At 42.4% G+C, this 11,835-nt stretch overlaps 1 protein-coding gene across 2 annotated transcripts; it reads right to left on the bottom strand.

Annotated features, from left to right (window-relative positions):
- Positions 1–35: 35 nt before the first annotated feature.
- Positions 36–11,574, bottom strand: ZBTB48 (zinc finger and BTB domain containing 48). Of its 2 annotated transcripts, XR_011856477.1 has the most exons (12): positions 11,454–11,574; positions 8,772–9,470; positions 7,467–7,741; positions 7,198–7,309; positions 4,729–4,821; positions 3,727–3,813; positions 2,961–3,115; positions 1,882–2,018; positions 1,465–1,629; positions 945–1,033; positions 464–816; positions 36–331 (listed from the first exon to the last, which is right to left on the bottom strand). XR_011856477.1 is itself a non-coding variant. In XM_072156275.1 (11 exons), exons 2-11 carry the CDS (start codon positions 9,465–9,467, stop codon positions 517–519), a joined length of 2,109 nt encoding a protein of 702 aa, XP_072012376.1. In that variant the 5' UTR covers positions 9,468–9,470; positions 11,454–11,574; the 3' UTR covers positions 36–516. The 2 variants fall into 2 exon arrangements, 1 of the variants encoding a protein (XP_072012376.1); XM_072156275.1 differs by having other exon boundaries at positions 36–816.
- Between the last annotated feature and the right edge of the window lie 261 nt (positions 11,575–11,835).

The raw sequence follows: 11,835 nt of genomic DNA, 5'->3' as shown, positions 1-11,835 counted from the left end.
GCCCCATTTTTAGCACCCCCCCCCCCCCTCCTGTCCCCATAGAGCGTTGTACATACACGGCCACGGAAAAATCTGTTTTACTGAAAAGTTATATATAAAGAAGTTACAATACAATGTGCTCTGTGACCCCACCCTTGTGAACCCGCTCAGTCATCAGTTAAAAAACAAAAATACTCCCATCTACCTCCTCAATTCTTCCCTTGCTACATGATAACAACCAAACTGCCCCTTCACTCCATTTCTCACTCCTGTGCGGTCAGCTTGTTCTTGTGGACATGCACAGATGAAGTGGAGCCGGGTGCCACCTTTCTGGGAATGTGCTAATCATTGTCTATGGGAAGAGAAAAAAAAAAAAAAGGTTCCCTTCAAAAGGAACTAAATTGCAGTGACAGAAGTTTATATAATTTGCATAAACTTTATATTTCCATATTATTGTATTTATTTGGTAATAAAATGCACTAACCTAATGAATAAATAAATTAAAAAAAAACAAACTCATGGTTTTGTGGGGTCACATCACGTCTCGCACTCATCTATAGGGATGTCGGTGCTGGTAATTATTATAGACTGTCCCATGACTTCAGCTGGGAATCCGTCATCTGTGCACAGTCTTTGCTCTGTGACCTCTTCCGGCAAAGTGCTAGAAGTAATTGACTCCACAATGATCTCTGTGGACCCGACATCCAGCTCATGGGGGTTCTGTAACCCAATGAGCATGCCTTTCTCCTCATCGATTATTAGATTACGAAGTTTCCTTTGACGTGGATTATAGTTCTCGATTCGGTTGTGAATTTCCATGTGTCGTCGGAGGTGAGCCTTAAAAAAAATAAATTAAAAAAAAAAATAGTTTTGCTCAATTCAAAGACTCCAAGCCTGAGGTTGCACTTCTGACAGCTTATATAAAATGGAATTTCATACAGTTTCTGGTACCATACAGAACGTACCTGCCGGGTGAACTTGTAACCACACTCTGTGCACTCGAACTTCCGAACACCACGATGTCGCGCCACATGAACACGTAACTGCTCAGCCGCTGCATGGGGAGAGGATAGAGCACAGTGAGAAAAGTGAAAGAGCTGTCATTTCAAACTAAATGTAACATGATATGTTCCTCTTGTCTATACCAGCTTACTGCTAACATCTATGGCACATATACCCCTGCCAGGGAGTGGACAGGAGCCTATTGCAAGCACCACTAGGAACCCCACTGAACTTTAGACTGGAGGGCCCTTGGCACAGAAGTAACGCTATTTTCACCTTGACAGCTGCTTGCAAGAAGGGAACGATGTTGCCTTTCCCAGCACAGCTAGACAAGAGGACAATTGTGTAGCACATTCATGCTCAGAACTGGAGTTTGGACCCCTCGATATCAATTGATAAGGGATCACACTTCCTATTGCTGGAAGGAACCCTTTGATAACTCATCTGTGGATGTCAAACTACATGAATTTATTGTAATTTTACCTTTAAATGTCTTGCCACACACTTGGCAGTAGTACGGTCTCCCTTCTTGGTGCCGACTGGCGATATGCCGTAAGAGCGGAGTCTTATCTGTAAAGCGTTGGTCACAGAACTCACAACTGAATGGTCGCTCCCCTGTGTGTGTCCGGTTGTGCTTTAGTAGACTGGCTTAAGGCACAAAGTATAAAAAAAGAAAACACAGTGCATAATTACTATGCTGCATGATATCAAAGTATCTGTTTCTATAACGTAAGGAAAAGTAAACATATAGAAAAAGGGACTGCAACCAGCTGCTCACCGCCTGATGTAAAACTACTACTGCCAGCTTTGGCAAACTGGGATGTGCAGTTTCCACCAAACTCATAACATCCTGCCAAAAACAAAAAGCAGTGGCTTCCGTCTCAGTCTGTCTCCTAATACCTTGTGTTCTGAACGTCTTGCCGCACAGGTGACACTGGAAAGGCTTCTCCCCGGTGTGTGTCTTCAGGTGCATGTTTAAGTTGGTTTTCTGCGTGAAGGCATGGTGACAAAATTCACATACAAATGGCCGTTCGTTTCTATAGTAAAGAGGAGAAGAAGCTTTAATAGACCAGCAATATCTTATATACCCATTTAGAATACTGCTATATACAATGCTGCTGTTTTTTCTAGATTAGGGGTTGGGAATGACCACCAGTCCATCAAGAACCAATGTATTCAGTTCATCATGTCCCTTTAAAGTAGTTTAAGAAGTTTATTGCATTTTCAACCTCTGGGTCCAGTTTTCATAACTCCAATAGAAATGGATGGATAGAAAAGTGCATGTGCTGCCACCTCTCCATACGGTGACTATGGGGAGGGGGTCCTTAAACACATGTTCTATAGATAGAAGCAGTTTCCCAGTGGTGATGTTGTATTGGGTCAACATGTAAAATAAGCAGCTGTGTAAACCTACTTCCTAACATGCATGAGAATCACCTTGTATTTGGCACTTTTACCAGCAAAAGAACATATTAATTAGTTCTTTCCATGTCAAAAAGGGGTTGTGCCAAATATTTTTTTTTACCCTATCCTTACGATTGGGGATAACTACCTGTTTGAGGGTCTGACTGTTGGCACGCCCATGGATCATACAAATGGGACCCCCATCTCTCCAGAGAACGGGGATCGCATTCTCAGTGATGGGAGAAGCAGAACAAGCATGCACCCTCCTGCTCTGCTCACTGTCTATGGTTCCATCATTCCCATATCATTAAATGAAGTGGCGGGACAAGTGCTTGTCCTGCCCAGTGGTGAGAACGGGATTCCCATTCTTGTGATTAGTAGGCTTGCCAGCAGTCGGACATCACCAATTTGCTAGTTATCCCTATCTTATTGATATAACATTACTTAGATACTTGGGCAACCTCTGTAAAGCATGTTCCCATTATATTATCTGGCCAAGGTAGACACTACTAAGCTAGGAATACTTGTATTAGACTGTCCTGTACATTACCATAAGCCACTATAAGCATGCTGACCTGTGTTTGGCTTTGATATGCATCTGTAATCCACTTCTGCTTGAGGCTCGATGACCACACTCTTCACAGACAAAAAGCTTCTCCCCCCGATGCTTAAAGGCTTCATGCAGGCGCAGTTCTGTCCGTGTGAAGAAGCATTTGCCGCAAGTTGGACACTACAACAGAAGCAAAACCTTAATCACATTTTTCAACCGTATAGACTATGATACATGGCAGTGACTCCAACCTGTGGTTTAATTACTACTCCCAGCAAACTTGGTCAGGTTGCAAGGAGTTATGCCATGAATAACTACATAAGAGTTTCTGAACTGGTTTTCAGATGGTGCTCACTGCTGCCCTCTGGTGAACTGTGCTTGTAGAATCACAGTTTTGGAAACCTACATTTACTTTGCCATATAAGGAGACAATCATGAGTGAGGATAACCGTGTAACCATAGCCTACAGAGTGAATGCAGCAGTTTCAAGGACTGAGCTGTACAATATTGAATACAAAGCAGGCCGTGTATGAAGTTTACATCCATAATCAGGATTACAACTGGATTAATTCTCCTATCATGAGAACACCTCGAGCGCTTTCTATAATTCTAGATGGCTTTTCTGACATCTACACAACACACATGCCCTACAATTTACTTGAGCCATAGCACCCAGTGATCTGTTTTTGGAGATCATAATCAAGCGCCTGATATCAGGGACCTCATTGTGATCTGCAGGTTACTGCATATTTTTCTGATGGTGAAAAATAATATCACACTACTGTACTCACTGCATGTGGTTTGGGTTCTCCGTGCATTTTTATCATGTGGCTTTGAAGATGCTTCTTCTGCATAAACTGTTGAGGACATGTTGTGCACTGATAAAAAGAGAGAATACATTAGATTAAAAAAAAAGGGTTAACTGAAAATAAATTGATAATTACAGTCTGGAAATATCATTCTTGAAGCAACTTCCTAGAAACAGTGTGTTTTCATGCCCATGACTGATACCTGAACCCCAAAACTCAGAGCAGGTCCTATTTCTACTGTCATCGGCCTAAGAACCGACCTCACATGTCGATGACACATAGCTGCTCCATTCCTTGTGGCCCATGTTATACTGTACATTCTTTCCAACTTTTAGCTGTCTTTGACACAAGCACTACAATATGACAAACATCATAAACAACAATAGCACTAGTGCCATCTACTGGGGAACCAGCGGTACTAACATACATTATAATAGTACATGTCATTAGGAATCCTGGCATGAATTATCCTAGCCCAGTGGTGGCGATCCTATGGCACGGGTGCCAGAGGTGGCACTCAGAGCCCTTTCTGTGGGCACTCAGGCTTTCACCCCAACACATAGTTTGCAAGCTAAGACTCAAGGCTTTCTTCTGTGTTCCAATACAGCCCAGGACGCGCCATGCTCAGCACTATTTTAAAGCAACATCATTTGCTGCCAGGACTACAGGAGGAGCCAGAAGTTGTGGATAGAGATGGATTGTCATTGGAGTTCCTGCTCTGGGTCCCCTGATCCTTCCCCTTCAGGGGACACTGAAATTTCTCCATCTTTCTATTGTATTGGTGAACTCAGGATGCCAATACGATTAAAACCCTTACAGCTGGGATCAATAAGTTACTGCTTAAATTGTCATGTTGACACTTTGCGACATATAAGTGGGTTTCGGTTGTAGCTTGGGCACTCTGTCTCCAAAAGGTTCGCCATCACTGTCCTAGCCTATACACCAGCATATCAGAGCCAAGCATTTTATTATATGTCCACTTACCCTATAAGGCATTACTCCTGTGTGTGACACCAAATGTAACCGCAGCTCCATCTTTCTTTTGAAAACCTCATTGCAAGAAGGACAGTTGAAAACCTTAAAAAAATATCAAAATATCAGATATTCAGAAGCCTCTTCAAATCTGTAACCTGTAAAGGGAGGCATCAATGCAGCTGATGATGCTAAATATAAAATATTAAAAGTTAATGTAAAATATCCTTTAACAACCACATCAGGTTTTTACAGCAGCCATTTTTGTTTACATGCAATTTTGAGTGTAAAATTTTGTAAAAAAAAAATTAATAAAAACTGACGTTGATCACAGAAAATGTAACCCAAATATATATATATATATATATATATATATATATATATATATATATATATATATATATATATATTATATATTTAAAGCAGACAACCTAGGGATTGTATATGTCTTTATTAAAAATTGACAACCCGTACCACCATCATGTAACTTTGTAACACAAATTATTAAAATAAGTTACATGAAATCATACATTTTCACATGAAACTCACATGAAAGCGAAGATTTAAACACATATAGGGATGTAAAAATAATAAGTGAGCAGATATATTTACCACAATACTCAACCTCAACAAGAATTTAAACTCCCAAAAATGCTAAAACAAAAACCATGCAACATACTGGACATATTAGTTAATAAATATACAGGGATTTAACAAAAAGGTCGGGTTGGTGGAATATATTTTCCAATAATGCCAAACTTGCTAAATTTACAATCTTAAATCCGCATTTTTTTTTATTGCAGATTCAGATTCCGCACAAAAAAATTACATTGATTTGACCCAAGTCTTTTTCTTTGGTGAAAGATAAAGTGGAGACCCTATAGCATAACAAAAATATTGGAGACCCCCAGAGTAAACAAAAACTAATAATGTAGAACCCCACAACAGATAATACTGGAGACCCTTAGAGGAAAAACCTAATAATAATAGCGAAGCCCCAAGACCAGATTTAAAAAATCCTCTAGTTTCCAGGCTCCTCTTCTTCCTGCAGCACAGTGCAGCTTCTTCTCTCCTCCATGTGGTGCTCTGCTCTGTGTCCTGTGCCTATTGTATGCGCTGGCATCAGGACCCGGGGCACAGCAACCCCAGGAACTGGAGAGGACCCTGGATCAGTACAGCTGGCAAGTACTTAACACTCCTTGCTCCTATCCTGAAGCTGTTCTACTCTGTTCCCTTAAGGAACAGCCAGAATAAGGAGTCGGGACACACGAGTGGACCGGGGGGAGAGGACCAGGGAGGAGTGAGGGCTTTTCAGCTACAATCACCCCTACCCAGCCTACTGCACCAATGAATGCTTCCATCAGTTATTGAAGAACCTATTTGATTATGGCTGTCAGCAAGGTGTTGAGCGCAACTCATGGCTTCACATGCTGCATGTGACCTGTGAGTGCAGGTTGTGCACCCCTGATCACTCTTGTAGTTGAGATGAATGTGTGCTGCACTATATGTATATGCTCAGCAGTGAAGCTCCTCTGTTATAGACCAGAGAAATCAGGAACTGCGAAGAAAGGTCTGCAAGTTATATCAGCACTGCTAGACCAGGAAGACAGGACTGCACATTTTTATGGAGCTATCTGTGTCGAGGTTATGGAAAATGAGGAGGCAGTTTGGCTTACTGTTAAGGAGGTGGCACTGGTTTCGGACGCCATCTTGACTACTGTCCGCCATCTTAGATACAGCGGCCATGTTCCCTGACCATTGTCAAGTTAATGTCATGATTCAAACTTCATTTTATGTAACCTGTTTGCTCGCCTGTCAGCTAATACCCTGTGGCATTTAATGAGAAGCCAGTCTGTCCTCGATGCTGCATGATATTAGGATTCTGGAGCCACTTATCACCTTCTTCTCAGCATCAGTATAAACAATATCTGTGTACAAGGTCTCTGAGAACTGAGCACAATTAATTAATTGTTTTTCCCAGAATGTGCTGATGACCAATAGCTTTGGAGTATACTATTCACGCCTCTTTGATGATTCTTCTGTTATATATTATGCATTTTGATTATTAAAGGAGGGAAGATCTTGACTAAGAGATTGACGTATGTCTTGGTCTTTATGTTCAATCATGAAAGGGTTAATTAGGACTCACCTTACAAAAAGTCAAGAGGGCTGTTGGGGCCCTGCATAAAAATCCCTAACACTTACCCAATCCACAGCCACAGTCCAAACCATATTTATTTTATTTTTTAATGGACTCAGAATGACATAACTCATTTTCTCATGTCTTCCGGGTCCCCTTCAGCATACAAAAGTATGTAAGCAGTAACCTGCTTTATGTCATGTCCTGTTTGTGAAGAGCAATCACAAATCAGAGACCATAGGGGGCTAACTCAAGGTTAGAATGGGAGCCACAGGAGATATGTGAGGTGTATTAAGTCATTCTAGGACATCACATTCTCACAAGGACTGGTTTGGGCTTACCTGCTCTGAGCGGCTCATACAGTTTCGGGCCTGATGCTCCACTAAGTTCTCTTTTCTGAAGTAACATTTGCCACACTTTTGACATTCAAATGGCTTCTCTCCTGTGTGCTTCCTGCAGGAATATGGATAGAAGACATTTGACTTAATGATAGTATGTCTGCTCCAGTCCATTCAGTGACCCCCTTTTTATTGATAGCATCCCAATAGTAGACTATTCACACGGACATGCCCCATTTTTTGGGGGATTTTGGGACATGCCCCATTTTTACCTGTTGTGGACCTTCAAATAGTATTTGCTAAGAAATTTCTTGTGACATATAGGACATTCCACAGGTGCGTTGACATTTTTCTTGCTCTTCAAATCTCCCTCATCCAGTGCAGAGTCATTAGCAGTGGATTCTAAGGGAATGATCTTCTTGAGCACACAGTTCTTCTTTGGGTTTGGGGTCTTTTTCTCTAGGACATAGTCTTCATCTAGATCATTCTCAATGTAATCAGTCTCCTCTGTTATTACATCATGGATATGGTCCACCTCCAAATCCCACTACAACAGAATAAATGACACTTGTTTTTAGTTCCCAACCATATTCATGATCTAAACTGTTCAATCTTCCAATACAGAAGAGGCAGCAGCTTAGCCAGCATTAAAAGGTAAAATCTGGTGACAGGTTCCCAATTAAACTACTGGCCCCCTTAGGAAGGGTATGAAATGTTCCTTCTAGAATTCCCTTTGTAAGTATGTAAAGTTTCACCCGTAAACGTATAAAAAAAATCCCCTTCATAGTCATATGAAATTGTGCAGAATAGTGTCATATTTTGCTTGAGGCGCCTGATTATTCCAAATTACAAGCCTGATGAGATCTGAAATATGAGATTCTTATCTTTAATATGACACCAAAAAAGTATTAGGATACTTTAGGACTGAAGATAAAGGCATCTGAATTCCAGTCTCTAAACTTGACTCATGTCAGGTAAAACATGACTCTTCTCTGCTCACATGCCTTTGGAGGAGTTTTTTTTTTTTTTTTAAAGGTAACGGGTATCATTTCACCTAAAACAAGGAATTCTAGAAAAGAAAATTTCATAACCTACCTGAGGGAGCTAGTAGTTAAAAAAACAGTCTTGACTTCAGACTGAGGGCGCATGCCACTGGCTTCAGCCTTGATTTCCACTGCATCTGCTAAAACCCAATGTAACCTTAGCATGTAATCAAGGCTGAGGTCAGTGGAATGCGTCAAAAACGCCACGCATCGTATGAATTCACCCTGATATATTTCACCTACTGTGATACCTTATAGCACACTACTACAAGAGGAGTGAGACTGAAGTAGTAATAGTTTACTACATCGTATCTTTGCAAGTCAAGTGTCTCCACTGACAGTCCAGCGTGTGGTGTAGAATATGACAAACCCGCAGCTTTCAGTACATAAGTAAATCTGAGATTTTAAAATTGGTGCAAAACTGTAATCTTGGAGAAAATTGCTGCACTTTCATCAGATGTGACAACCTGCACACTTGGAGGCTTTATTGGAAACCTCTGGATCTATACAAATGGTGAAGACATATCATACTACCGTCATGCATCCTCCTTCGGCACTGACACACTGCTCACTCTTCTGCCCTCTTTTTGGTCGTTTGAACTCTCTCCTTTCCACATTGTCTGTGTTTATATCTGGATTTTTTAAGACTGCATCCTGGAACGGGGAAGGTGGTGTTGTCTCCACAGTCTCCTGCAGCAGGGACAGACCACTGTCCCGACCATTATTTTGTTCAGTGGGGCCTGTATCAGCCAAGTCATTAGTGAGTTCAGAGATTCCCTTTAAAGCCTCCTCCCCGTCAGACTCCCCTGCCTCCTTCAGGTGTCCATTTAAGGTCTCCATTGTACCAGACCCTTGAAAATAATCTTCACTTTGGAAACACTTCGGCTGGAACCTCTCACAGGCTTCAACCGCTTCAAACATGGCAAGTTCCTTGGATGCCTGGAGAACTTTCTCCACATTGTTCTGTGAAAGACCCAACTCTCCAGTGTAAAGGAAGTCCAGGAGAAGACCAATAACCTCAGAGAAGCGTTCATGGAGGATGATGCTGGGGGAACCTCCATCCCCATACAGGCTCTGAAAGAAGTGACTGCTACAAGCCAGTATGCTCCAATGGGCTTTGAACTGGAGATTGCCTACGACTAGCGTGACATCACAGTATCGGCCATCTTCCCTTTGCTTATTGAGTGCCTGGAGGACTTTAACACTGTGCTGGATAAAGGCATTGTCCATGGTCTGCAGGAAGGAAGCACATTACAGGTATCAGGGATGCACTGTATAATATCTTACAGGGCTTCTCCGGGTTCTAATTTTTTTTAATGGGATCTGTTGATTTGGGACACTAAAACACCCACAGGCTCATATGGACCAGTGGTTTAGTGTCCCAAATCAACCTATATAAGCTCTGTCGTGGGCACACTAAAAATATAAGGTTTATACTCACCTCAGTGCAGAGCTCTTGCCACCTGTGTGATGCTGCAATTTAAGCCGGCGTAGCACACCCTGGATTCACTACTAAGAAAGTCTAATGATATTATGTGGGATAATAGCCAAACCAGTACATCTACTGGGAATCGGTTCCTTATAGAATAGATATCCTGGCTTGGCTATTATCCTGCATCATGTCAACTTTGTAACAAATCATGCTTGATGCCAAGGGGGGCTGCCTTAAAAGATAGCTATGAGGCAATGCTACCCTTATCCCATCCTGAAAAACATTCTGTATATACTTCAGTATAAGCCAAGTTTTTCAGCATAAAAAATGTGCTAAAAAAAAACCTAACTCGGCTTATACTCAAGTCTATAAAGACTGAGGTGCTAGCAGCGCACACAGAATGACATTGGCAAGCGACTGACATCATAGTTTGTGTGCCGGCAGCACAGGGACCCTAAGACCGGAAGAACTGGGGGGTATGGACTGGCTGGGTTATATATTGCTATATGCTAGAGGGCATGGGCTGGCTTGCTATATACTAGGAGGCAATGGGACAGGCTAGCTATACATAGTGGGGGGGGGGGCAGGGGGGTGGCTGCTTATATTCTGTGGTTATGGGCTGGCTAGTTATATACTGGGGGGGGGGGGAGGGTCCTGGCTAGCTATAAAGTGGGGGGGGGGGGGTGAAGGGGACTGACTAGCTATATACTTGGGGGGCTGGGGACTATTAATATATACTGGGTGATTCGCTGGCTAGTTATATACTGGGGGGAAGGGGACTGGTTAGCTATATACTGGCTGGAGGCTTTGACCAATGCATTTCCCACCCTAGGTTTATATTCGAGTCAATAGGTTTTCACAGTTTTTTGTGTTAAAATCAGTTACTTCGGCTTATACTTGGGTATATATACGGTATTTGCATATTTCCCTTGTTTTAGCCAGGGAAAACCAGGACTGTGGCTCCTGTTCTCTGTCATGGTGTGGGAGGCACCTAGACAACTGCACTCGGAGCTACAGTGCTGGATACCTGCTGGGTGTTGTTTTAATGATTTGGAGCAAAAAAAAAAAAAGATAACCCAAAAAAACCTTTTAACCCCTTATTACAATAATTTTTTTTTTTATATAGCGCCATCATATTCTGTAGTGCTTTACAAAGTGTCAACGACATAAACAAATAAAATAAGACATTACAGAGTAAAAAACTAGTCCTATGGAAGAATAGGGGTGATACCTTGCTCGCAGGAGCTTGCAATCCATGAGAAATTGTGCACTGTGCAAACCCTTTGCACATTGCAAAGTAAAGATGGATAGAAGTTACTGCCCCTTAGTGCCGTGTAGGGAACCCACGCTTAGACACAGCTTTTCCTATGAGTTGTTATATTATATATGTTTAATATAAGACCCTGTTCACATGAGGGTCAGAGCTGTACCACAGAAAGAAGAGTGAAGCCCCTACAAACAAATATGTCACTAATAGAATCCCACTGTTATGTCATGTAAACCCCATTATACAATTACTGTATAGATCTATGTGTGGGATAGTGTAGTGTATGGCACATAGCAGCCTGCTGTTATAGACAAGTATATGATCAGGATGCTCCTATGTGTGCTGCATATGAGTGTGCATGCATATACATTATATATGTTAGAGATGGGGCGTACATGGGTGCATTATGTCCCGTATAAGGGATCAGAAGGTGGAGCTGCGGCCTGCTGGTACTTGTAGTTCCCCAGGGTACTGGTATGATGTGGGGGCCGCCTCTCAGGATAAGACGATGCGTTACCTGCTCTCCCGTCCCCGCAGCTCCAGCAGCCGCAATACACAGGACGATGGAAGATGATAGAATGGAGTTACCAGAAGTAGGTGTGATGTCACTGGTCACGTGTCACTGGAGATCATGTGACCGATGTTATGTGGGCAGGGCTTCCTGTTTCCTGCCGCATGCAGTGTGTAGAGGGGGTCTGGTGTGCAGCTTGTCACTGCTGTGTGTAGAGAGAATATGGTGGTGAGTACATCTGCTCTGTGGAGCTGTGTGTGCGGGGGCTATATTCTTCACATATGTGTCTGCACTGCAGCCTGCAAGCGAGGGCGGTGGAGGGTCACATGCAGAACACTCGGGGCTCCAAAGGGGGCGCTATGGAACATAGAAAAGCCTGGTGTACATG

The sequence above is a fragment of the Engystomops pustulosus genome, chromosome 6, assembly GCF_040894005.1.
Source record: "Engystomops pustulosus chromosome 6, aEngPut4.maternal, whole genome shotgun sequence".
NCBI classification, from domain to species: domain Eukaryota; kingdom Metazoa; phylum Chordata; class Amphibia; order Anura; family Leptodactylidae; genus Engystomops; species Engystomops pustulosus.
Note: the sequence above shows the minus strand (reverse complement) of the source record. Positions and strands in the feature narration are given on the sequence as shown.

Coding starts and splice junctions, on each gene's coding strand:
- ZBTB48 (XM_072156275.1), bottom strand. CDS start 9,467: ATGGACAATGCCTTTATCCAGCACAGTGTTAAAGTCCTCCAGGCACTC. Junction 7,310..7,466: donor TATTTGAAGGTCCACAACAG/GTAAAAATGGGG, acceptor ATATTCCTGCAG/GAAGCACACAGGAGAGAAGC. Junction 1,034..1,464: donor GTGTGGCAAGACATTTAAAG/GTAAAATTACAA, acceptor CTCCCCATGCAG/CGGCTGAGCAGTTACGTGTT.